This window comes from Cuculus canorus, chromosome 19, assembly GCF_017976375.1.
Source record: "Cuculus canorus isolate bCucCan1 chromosome 19, bCucCan1.pri, whole genome shotgun sequence".
Taxonomy (NCBI): Eukaryota; Metazoa; Chordata; class Aves; order Cuculiformes; family Cuculidae; genus Cuculus; species Cuculus canorus.
The window spans coordinates 1,819,248-1,830,852 of record NC_071419.1 but is presented as its reverse complement, the minus strand read 5'-3'; the positions used below and the strand labels follow the sequence as shown (position 1 = coordinate 1,830,852).

The 11,605-nt window shown below is 45.1% G+C and overlaps 2 protein-coding genes across 2 annotated transcripts; both read right to left on the bottom strand.

Moving 5' to 3' along the window:
• Window positions 1–1,603: 1,603 nt before the first annotated feature.
• Window positions 1,604–5,042, bottom strand: ZBTB6 (zinc finger and BTB domain containing 6). The gene has a single exon (XM_009569651.2). It carries the CDS (start codon window positions 4,750–4,752, stop codon window positions 3,469–3,471), a length of 1,284 nt encoding a protein of 427 aa, XP_009567946.2. The 5' UTR covers window positions 4,753–5,042; the 3' UTR covers window positions 1,604–3,468.
• Window positions 5,043–5,157: 115 nt separating this feature from the next.
• ZBTB26 (zinc finger and BTB domain containing 26) lies at window positions 5,158–11,467 on the bottom strand. The gene is given in 2 exon segments (XM_054084305.1): window positions 5,158–9,202; window positions 9,205–11,467. Coding segments are annotated over 2 exon segments (1,344 nt in total). The 5' UTR covers window positions 10,492–11,467; the 3' UTR covers window positions 5,158–9,145.
• Window positions 11,468–11,605: the final 138 nt, after the last annotated feature.

Here is an 11,605-nt window from a genome sequence, read left to right as displayed (position 1 = left end):
CAGTGGTGGCTGCCCCATCCCTGGAGGGGTTCAAGGCCGGGATGGATGGGGCTTGGAGCCCCTGATCCAGTGGGAGTGTCCCTGACTGTGGCAGGGGGTGGGACTGGATAGGCTTGGGGGTCACTTCCAAACCAAACCATTCCATGGTTCTATGAGGGGATCAGAGCCTGTCTCTGGCACAGATTGCTTGTCCCAGTGCCACCCGCCTCAGGGCCAGTGTGGCTCACAGGTGCTATTGGAGTGCCTGGGTTGCTGCTTTTCCCCAGGGAAAAGCTCGGGAATAGCACCTTGTTTCTCTGGTCACTCACTAAGCTGATCAAAATGGCTTTCTTAAGGCTGAGGCGGTGTAGAGTTGTGATCTGTGAGGAGAAAGCGTTCGTCTGACGAGTAGAGGCAGCTGGCAGACCCTCTGAAGGACACAGAAAACACGTTACTAAATGACGGCTACTTGAACACTGTATTTTGGTTACAACATCTTGTTTACTCATCACAGCAAGCCAAAATAGTAAATACTAAGGTATGTGCAGAATTATTTAACTGTGATTAGGAGAAAGCTGAAACAGTGTCTTGTTTGCATTCCATTTATTGTGTTATGACAGGATGAGTGTTTACATGTATGGACAGGGGAGAGGAAACACCTCTAATTTGAACATGTGCACAACATCAGTTTTTGTTCACGAAGCTTAACAAGACACTCCAGCCACTGAACAGAACATGCTGTTGGCCCATCACACAACACAACTGGCTCTCTTGTTTACATGCAGTACAACAGTAAACCAAAATAACTCGCAATCCTGCTCCCACAGAAGATGCATTTGAAAGGATCAGCCTCCACTCCCCCTCTGAGATGCAGGGAAATACCTGTGCCTACACCTGTGAAAGTCAGCTGAACAAAACAGAAGGAGTGATCTTTTAAAGTGTTATTGATGATAAACACAAACCTGCAAAAAACATATATTAACTGAACAAATTTAAACATAGTTGAACCAAGTCTGTCCCATAAATGCACAACACATTTATTTACTGAACTACAGGAATAACATCCCAGTGCCAGAAAGGCTGGGGGGAGGGAAATAAACTTTTTCCTTGATTTATGACCTATTCTAAGGATGAGGAATTAATTAACTAGGTCTGTAGACACACCTGAAAAAATACATACAAACCTGTACGTATACCAAAGTTAACATCTGTAAATACAATAAGGGCAAGTGCAGGTACTAGCAGGCTTTTGAAAATTAGATGCTTAATTTTTATGCAATTGGGAACAAACAACTAATGGTATTATGTGAAAAACAAGCAAATGATTCCAATAACAAGGTCAAACAGGCTGTAAACAGTGGCTGATTAATGAATGCAAACTGAAGACAGTGTTATACAATGCAGGTGTTTGGTTTCTTTTTTGCAAAATGCAGGCAGTTGCACCATGCACAACTCCCAAACCTTTTAACCTTTAACTGTCATAACAGTTATGGATGTGGTAGTTGTCATAACTATTACTATAGTTACAAATCACACAAATAATGGAAATCACCCACTTTTGAAGTAACATCAGAGACTGTGAAAGCTTGAGCCATATGGTTAAAGTACTGGATGAAGCAGGTGATTTTAGCTCACAGTTAACACTGCTGCTTACTCTGGGGTGCCATTTCTGTCTTTCACAGGGACACCCTGGTACACAGGCTCAACATGCACACCTCTCCAGCGATCCAACACTGTAATAGAGTCCTTCACAAGTCAACTGTCATTTTTGTGAGTTACTGGAAGAAACTAGTGGCATGCTGAGCTTCTGAACACAGTGCTTGCATGGAGACCGCAGGGTTTTGAGGCAGACATACACTGCCCACCATGAGGCCTGGGATGAACTTGGACCTGCAAATACTGCTGCAATCCAACAAGTATGTATTTTAAGCATAAATAACACCAGAGGAAGAGCTAAAGAAAAATCCCTCATGAAACAAGGTTGTAAAAACTCTTCAGTTATGGCCTCCCGTAGATGAAGATGGTGATAACACTGGCAAAGCGGCCCACGCCGATTGCAGATAAGGACAGGAAACTGCATGGTAGGTATTGCGCACACCTCACCCTAGCTGGTGCACTCACAGACACAGGGAAGGAAAGTAAATTAAACCTCTTAATGGACATCAAAAACTATTGCCTTCTATTTAAAAAACAGACAAGCTATGGAGCACGCAGGTCAGACTTCAGGACTTGGAGCAAGAACTTCAAAACACCATCTCTGACAGCTGAAAGAAGGTGTAACTTCGTGATTCAGACAAGATTAAGAACTACTGCTTTTTGCTAATTGGAGAGAATCTAATGTAAGTACTGTTATCTCACAGTAACAACTGAACAGACCCTTTATTTGTATCACATTAACTGGACGGAACATACACCAGTCAAAGACAGGTACAAGATAAAGACTGCATTACAAGGTGTCGATGCTTGTGGTGAAACTGAAATGACCTTTGCCAAAGTACAAATACAGCTATGCAAACACAGATAGTTACTGTTTTACTGCATCATAGAATCAGAGTATGAGAGGACCTCTATGTCTAAGCCATTCCTAACAAGATATAAAGGATTGTTTCTCAAAATGAACAGAGAAACTGCTATTACCTAACAGCACACAGCTTAATTCTTCACATCAGTGTACGCATCTAAGAGCTGTAAAAAATGAAGGTAAATGTTACAACTCAAATGGGACTAACTTAATAGGAATTAGTCAAATATGGATGGAAAACACAGGGATGAGAGAAAAAAAATCAGAAGAAAGACATTTAGAAAAATTCAAAACACATTCATAAAACCAAATGCAAGTCCTCCTGATGAGACTATCCAATTAAAAATAAACTTCAAGGGAATACTGTTTCGTCCTCTTTTACCAATTCTCTATTTGCAAGAGGCAATTTGAAATCTTCCTTGATTATTTTTTGTTTGTTGCGTGTCCTTAATTATCACAGACTGGAGTATAAAAAACTACCTTCTTTCTGTTGAAAGATCTAGCAAAGCTTGGGCAAGTAAGGAGATGATTTCACCATAAAGGGTACATGAACTGGGTAGAAATGACTGACTTGCTGAGTAAATACAAGCATCCCTCTCCCGAGCCGTTACAGATCATGGCTCAGGCTTCGGCTTATTGCAGTATCAGTAATAGTTTGAAAATCGGAGGTGCCTGTCCTTAAAAGAGGGAACTACAAAACATAATTGGGGATTGGGAAGTCAGAACGTGTCCAGGATATTAGAAGAGAAGCATGAAATAGTTTCCCACATTTTGCACTTTACATTCAACTAGTGAACACGTTTTTGCACTTACAGCAATAGCAACCTTAATGCAGCAGGCACGTTTTCTACTCCAAGGCCTGTCTTCGACCACCAGTCACATAATTCTGCTTCTCTCTGAAGATCTGTACCTAGAATTTCACTAGGCAGGAGCTCTTCATGGAGCCTGACTCCACAACCAGCCGTCAGTTAATCATAGTCTATTTTAACTTTTGTAATAGCGCTCAGGTTTGGCTTTTCGCTGCTGCTCCTTCCATGGACAGAAGTTAAATGCTTTTTAAGAGCAGACTTGTGTTTGAAGTCCATGTCGCAGCAGTGACACTTGTAGGGCCGGTCCCCGCTGTGTATGTTCAGGTGATCCTGAAGAGTGCTCTTGGCTGTGAAGGTCTTCAGGCACACCATGCACTGGAAGGGGCGGATGCCCATGTGCCCCCGGATGTGTCTGTTGAGGTTCTTTTTTTGCGTAAATGTTTTGCCGCACTGCAAACACAAGAAGAGTTTGTGCATTTTTAGATGTCGGAGATAGTTCTCAAGATGCAGAAATCCCCTGGGACACTTTGGACACTGGTGCCGACATGAATTGCCAGAATCGTCCAGGCTCTGGAACCCATTCACCAGACTTGAAGTTCCTTCTGAATTGTCGCCGACAAAAGCCTGGAAGTGAGTTCCCGACATTTCGGTATTTCTGCTTTCAACGGTAGAATTTATCAAGGAGTGCTGGGTTTCTGGGAAATACATATTTGTTTTAGAGGAAGTGCATGTCTGAGGAAAATGATCATTCTCTACATTTGCTACACTCATGGAATCCATTCTGAAGATACAGATTTCATCATCTTTGTACCCAATTTCTACTGTCGATATTTCTGGGGTTTTGGTGTCCTTTCTTTCCGAGATCAAGCTCGGCCCTGCAGGTGGTGAGATGTCCCCCTTCTCCTGTTTCACGGGGTACTCTGCGTTCACAGGGCTGTCTTCAGAGATCTCAATTATTTCACAATCTTTATCTAAACCCTCATCACTGTTTCTCAGCTCAGCGTCAGAGGAATGACACCTCTCCACAGCCTCATTACAGTTCTCCATGGAAGCATCAATTTCCAGGTATTTTGACAGAGCCTCAGTACACTTCTCCACGATGTGCACCATCTGGAGATAACTGGCAGCTGTGAGGTACTTGAGCAGCTCCTTCTTTTTGACTTCCAGGGCCCCGGTGTAGCAGGACAGCAGGAGTTTCCTGCCCACCTCGGCGCTCTGTAGGATGGTGATCCGCACCTGCCGGGACTGGTTGAGCAGGAACTGGTCCCGCATGAAGGTAGAGCAGGCGGCAAAGATCACCTTGTGACCCTGGAACTCCGTGTCATTGATGTAGATGGAGACATCGCAGAAGAGGTTTTGCTGCCGCAGGAGGTTCATCTTCTGCAGCACGGCATCGCCCTGCTGCTCGAACTGGAAGTGCAGCACCTCCGAGTCGGCGGCCATGGTGCCGCTCCCGCCACCGGACACCAGCACGGACACCGGCACCAGCACCGATCCTGGCACCTGCTCAGACACCGACACCGGAACCAACACGGACACCGGAACGGACACCGGTCCCAGCACGGATACTGTTACCAACACTGACACCAACTCCAGTACCGACCCCAGCACAGATACCGGTACCAACACGGACACCGGCTCCGATACCAGTCCCAGCACAGATACCGGTCGCAGCAGGGGCCCTGGCTTCAATACCAGTCCCAGCACGGACACCGACTCCGACCCGGCACGGCTGCCGGGCCCTGAGGCCGCACTCACCGGCCGGTGCCGCTCCCGGTGCCGCAGCGCCACGGAAGCGCCTCCCGCCCCGGCCGCCCCTTCCGGCCCCGGCGCCGCCCCCCCGTTCGCGTCGGGAAATGAGAGGCAGGCAGAGTTAGCAGCACGTTTATTGGAAGAGTTGGCACCGCCGCCCGCCGCCCCCGTAAGGCCCCCGGGAGGGCGGCAGCCCCGGGGCTCCCCCCCGGCCCCGGCCGCCCGCCTGCTTTGGTACGAACACGTAGGACGGGGCTGGCGCCCGGTCGCTGAAGAGGTAGCTCTTGCTCCGTCGGTGGGAGAGGCGTCCGCTCTGCCTTCGACCCTCACCGCCTCCCCCTTGGCCTTGAAAAACCGAGGGTGTAACGCGACTTCAGCTGCTCGACAGTCTCGGTTTGCATCGCGCTTCGATTCTCCCTCCTCACCTTCTCTCCTCCCAATGACTGCAGAACCCCACGCCGTTTTAAAATGATCCGAATCGGCCCCACACCATTAACCGGTTCCAGAAGTTCAGCGGCAGTTATCTAAGTTTTGCCAAAAAAATTAGGGGAAAACGAGACTGACGCTTCCATTTTATCAGTTACAAACTTGCAAAACCTGTCTTCTAAAAGAAAAATAAAGACTCATCCCTGATCTATAGAGAAGGCTGTGCAGCTGCTCCATGTGCTGCGGGAACACAGGCTACGCAACTACCACTGCTCACGTGGTGAGCCTAAACCTCTGGCAAACCTAAAGCGTTCTAAGAGTTTCTTCTATAGAAAATAAATTAATTATATGCCAACATAAAAAAAAAAATCCTAATGTATTAAAGGAGTTATTAAAATACTTTTGTAATAGACTTCGGTTGTTTTTCGGATACGCAGGAAGTTGTACAGCACATCAAGTTGTGAGACTATTCACTTACCAGCAAATCGAATTCTACACATGAACACACAGATCATGATAACTGCCACAGTCCTCATCTGAACACGCAGCATCAGTAGCAACACCCAATGGATCTAGTCGTTCACTAATCGGAACACGGCAATGAAGACAACACTTTACATACATGGACAATTTAAGTTCATCTTATTCTGTAATCGAGCTGCCTCTGTATATTCTGTTTATAATAATTCCTGCTCCATTTAAATCTGTAATTCAGAGAAGCAGCATTAGCCAGATTTTTCTCTTCTGACACCTTTCCTATATTCTTCACTTGTCTGTTCCATACGGGGCAAATCTTAATGAACTCTGCCACCAGTGCATTTTGCACCGTGCCATCAGCGCATTGCCCTCTTACATCTCCAGTGTTTCTGGAGTCACGCAGCTGTCTCCTGCATAAATCTTTTGGTCTGCATCCTTTTTCCAGGACCAAAAGCACAGACATTCATAAGAAGTCACTTTTCATCCAACAGATGTGTCCATTTTCACTGAAGAAGCAGTCTTCTGCATTTCTGCTCTTCCCTATTTATTTCTGCCACGGTCTCACCAAATCACAAGCAGCCGTTTAACCGAACGGCTGGCAGTTGCAGCCTTCTCCGACAGCGCAGGGTGAGATGAAAACCTATAAATCTTGACCAAATCATATTTTTGTTTCTTAGGAAACCACTTCTCTCTTCATATTGGCTTTAGGTCACCCACAGCTGCTTCAACAAGCTGTACTCTCCTTGCAGTAACATTATAGCTTCACGATTCCACACCACCAACCTTCCCAGGCAGACAAAGGTTTCAATATCGTTCACCACCTTCTCTAGCATTTGTACAGTTTTATTCCTTTTTCTGGCAGACCATTTTCTTTACCACGTCCATATTCATCTGGTTAGATTCTTCACTAATCCCTGAATGCACGTTGACCTGGCTCTGCAACCTCTTATTCTCCATGTCTATCTTCATTTTGACATCAGCACTACAATTTATTTCTGTATAGTGAATAATACATTATCAAACCGTTTAAACAATACTGAAGATTCTGCCTGAAGACAGAATGAATGCAAGTGTCGTGGTCGGTTTTAGATCAAAACAAATCTGAAAGCAGGCAGCTTTAAGAGGAAAAACAGTTTTTCTTCCTGTGCAAACCTCTTTTCTGCCCCTGGAACCTGAACAATAATTTTTAAAAGTTCCAAACAGTTAAGATTTTAGACCTAGATATATTTGCTACAACTTGAAAGATGTAATGCCCTGACTCTGTTTCATTGCTTACTTCATCGCTGTCCATGTAACAGTTCACATAACAGTCAAGTACAGTAGTTTAACAACTCAATTGCAAAAACTGATTCACAGAATCACCTTGTTTTTCTACTTGAAAATATGCGGATTTCTGAGAACGTTCTGTAACATTAACACTTCTTATCATCCATCAGTGTAATGTCTGCATAAGGAAATCCTGGCTCCTACACACACGGATCTGAAGATCAAGTCCAACTGTTGATTATTACATACAAAATGTTTTTTGCTCTAACACACCTTTGGTCATACCTGTTTAGCATCATTAACCATACAATAGCAGCCTTTCACCCCCAGCCCCTCACTCAAACACACAAACAGTACTACTTTTAGGTAGGAAGCATAATCTCAGCCTCACGGCAAACCTTGTGGAAAAGAGCTGCATTGAAATACGTGTTCCAAACACAAACCGCAGTTCTCTGTCGAGGATCAGCCACTCGATTATTAGTCTATGCTACACTTCAATGTCATACAAGTGCTGTTCTGCTGGGAATGGTTTTCCTCAGATAAACCAGTTTCTTTCAGCCTGATTGGGATGCGGATAATTCCACGGCACTTTTGAGGAGCAGTACAGTATAATTCCAGAATCCCAACTAACATGCCATTCCCGCTACATTTGATGTTTAAGGCGGTATATAAGAGGTATTGCTGAGTACAGTCAATAGCTGATACATTAACCTATGGAAATTGTGCTACCTACACCTCATCCTGGGCTCTGTAAAACACCAATGGTCATGAACTACGCAGGTCATTTAAAAAAAAAAAAGTATTCTTTCAATGTCTAGGAAATAAAAAACCATAATGTTGTGAATGTTCTTATGGCAGGTATTTTTGTTTCTTTTTTCAAGTTAACTGAAATGTGGCCCTTATCAGATATCAAGGAGAGATATACAAGAACTAAGAGGGGTAAAAAAGAATCAAAAAAATGAAAAGCATGGAGTTGTTATACATTGCAGCTCTTAAAACAGATTCTTTTCACAGTGTCAAAAAGCAGTGTTTCTCCACTCCAGCTTTGCTCTAAAGCCAACAACTGTTGTGGCTAATGTGATGCAAAATTTGCAGAAGATAGATGATAACTTTTAGTTTTGAAGCATTTAGTTTGTCTCGGTACATGCACGGTCAAAGGCCCTTTGAAAATCCTAGGTACGACAGCATAATACATAGGTCATACTTGCAGTCCAGGCACCAGCCTCTCACATTCCAGAGCTGCAATTTGTTCTCATTGTGAGCAGTTCTATGCAATGATCAGCTAGCCCTGCAAAATCAGTTAGGGTTTTATCTTTTCAGAATGCATGTTGAGGTTAAAAACCCTGAGAGCTTTTAGGATAGCGTTGACTGGCAGCACAAGTTTCTTGAAATAGTTTAGAAAGGGCAAAAAAGTGACACAAAAAATACTTCATTTCAACTGTAGGGGTCGAGGGGTAACATCACAGAAGATAATGTTAAGAGGTAAGTTTAAATTTAACTACACGGAGTGCTTTCAGTTATCCAGTGCTTTAAAAAAAAAATAATCGGGTTATCTCACAGACTTGTCCTCTTTGCTCTTTCCTCCACCTGCCCAGACACAGAGAAGCCTCTAACTGTGCAGCAGATGGTTTACTTGCAGCCCACAGCAACAGTCTTTCAAAAGTTGTTAGTCTTGAGTCTCCTAATCAGAGAGAAATGAAACAATTAACCCCATGATCCACAGTAGAGACACAGACAGAAACCTGAAGGAAGATTGCTATTCACAGAAAATATCAAGTAAGACTAAGAACGATGGCTGAAGACCTGCCACGTTTTGCAATCCAACCCGCCATCCATCCATTCGTGACCTTTCAGGGCATACCACTACTTTAGGTAAGAGCCCAAACCAACCGTCTGCTCCTCTCAGTCACGATCCCTACAAAGGGCCGTTTCTAATTGCTTCATTGACGCAGGTACCATCATTTCTGATGAGCAACTGAGCACAGCCTGAGGCAGCTTCCCTGCATCCAGTATCTGGCTTGCATCAACTTGCTGACAGACCTTACTGTCTGTAGCAGCACTACACGTGAATGAATCAAAGTCCACTGTTATGTCTTGAACGCTTCTTTCATTGGCATTGTCAAAGCTATTTTTACCATGTAGCTGTTTAAGATGTTTCCTCAGAACGGGTTTATGGGCAAAAACCATGTCACAGTAGTTACACTTGTGGGGCTTGTCCCCACTGTGCAGGTTGAGATGGTCCTGTAAGGAACATTTCTGAGAAAACGTTTTCCCACAGATCTTACATTGGAACGGTTTGATGCCTGCGTGCACTCTCATGTGCCGGTGGAGGTTGCCCTTCTGAGTGAATGTCTTGCCACAGAGCAGACACATAAACAGTTTATGCATTTTTAAGTGATTAGCATAGTTTTCCAGATGCCGAAATACTCTTGTGCACTTTGGGCACTGATGGTGCCACTGGAGGCCTTTGTCTATTCCTCGGTTGTTAGGCCCAAACATATCTTTGGAGGCCAGGATGATGTTATCGCTGCCAGCGTATGACAGGGAATAGTTGTGGAGGTGGTTTTGCTCTATTTCACTTGCTCTGTTTTCAACAGTGGAGTTGATAAGAAAGTGTTGAGGTTCTGAGGAATGCAGTGCAGTTTGTTCAGAAGAAATAAACTGGTTCTGATCCTTCTTATTCCTAACTTCTGTTACCTCTCCAATGGACTCCACCTTGATGATCTGAATATCGCTGTCCTCCATGTCCATGCTGTCTTCTGAAGGCTGAATACACGGTGAATCCTGCTGCAGAGAGTCATCATCTCCTTGATGTTCCTTCAGCTCTGAGGAGTCACTTTGCTGTTCACACTCTTTACTCTCCAAAGGCTGCTTCGGTTTTATGAACTTCCAGAGGGCCTGCGTACACCGTTCGACAATGTGGCTCATCTGCAGAAAGCTCGCGGCAGTCAGGTAGTTCACCAGCTCCATCTCGGGGAACTCCAGAACACCACTGTAACAGGACAGAAGCAGCTGCCTCCCCACGTCCGAACTCTGCAGTATAGAGATTTTTACATCTCTGGAGTCATTGAGCAAGAACTGATCTCGTAAAAAGGGAGAGCCAGCAGCAAACACAATCTTATGCCCGTGCACTTCAACATCATCTATATGGACCACGACATCACAGAACTTGTTTTCTTCCCTCAGTTTGTTCATCTTCTGTAACATTGAATCTCCATAATTGTCAAACTTGAAGTGAAGAATATCTGACCTTTCTGACATTTTGGCACACCTATGGAAAAGAAGTGGGAAAAAAACAAGTGAGAACTTTTTAGTTTTCCAGAATGCAAGCCACAAGTGTCTAAAGCAATAACATGTGTGTTTAGTCAGATATTATGAGTTATATACCTCACATTACAGCATCTTTACATTTCTTTTTAACTTAGTGCAGCCTGACTATAAAGTAGAGGTGATAGGACAGAAATTCTCCTGAGCAGCATCCTAAAGAGTTAAGATATTTTCCACACTTGTCTGCCATTTAAAGGGAAACTCCGTCATTATTTTGAGCAGCAGTAGCTCCTGTTAAACTTTGCTTCCACATTAAAACTCCTCTGAGATCGTTTTAACCAAAAAATAATGATGTTCCTCTAGCTTTTGGTTCTTGATTTCCTTTAATGTGTAAATAGCTTTCAGAATGAATTAAGGTGAGAGAGAACCTGGCACGTGCCAGGGACAAACATCCCTCTTAAACTTCTGCATCCCTCTGTACAGCTGCGAGCCTCTCAGCCATCCCATCTTCAGTGCTGCCTGACCCACCCAATTTCAGGGCAAAAAGTTTAATTTTATGAGGCAACAGCCTTTAGCAAGTACAAACGGCAGCAGCAGATCCACATGAAGTATCTTCAGTGCATTTCAGGCATTATCAAACCGCTACTTTTTGCGTTCGCTCTCAGAAGCAGTGATGGAAGCCTGCTCACGATCCTGTTTTTCTCCACACTGGGATAACAGAGCACAAATGCAGTTGAGGCATCTGCGCCACAGGAACACCGCATCGTGCTGTTAACCGGACACAACTTTGCCAACTGCATCCCCTCCGCGCTCCCGGCGCAGACCAAAGAGCCGCACCGAAACAGGAGGCGCTCGCCTCGACACGCGCACGGTTTCCACCGCCACTGATCTCCAAGGGGAAAGCCCCACGAAACGGCCGCAACCCCTCGTCCTCGGGAGCGCGGCAGAACCAGCCCGACCTCGCGTTCCCTCCAGGAGCAGCCGCCTCCTCGGCTCCCGAGCCCCAGGTGGGGCCGGTCCCGGGGCAGCTCGGCCCCGCGGAAGGGAGGAAGGCAGGTACCTGTAGCGCCGGGCCGCGTCCCCCCGCTGACCGCCGCGGCCCCCGCCT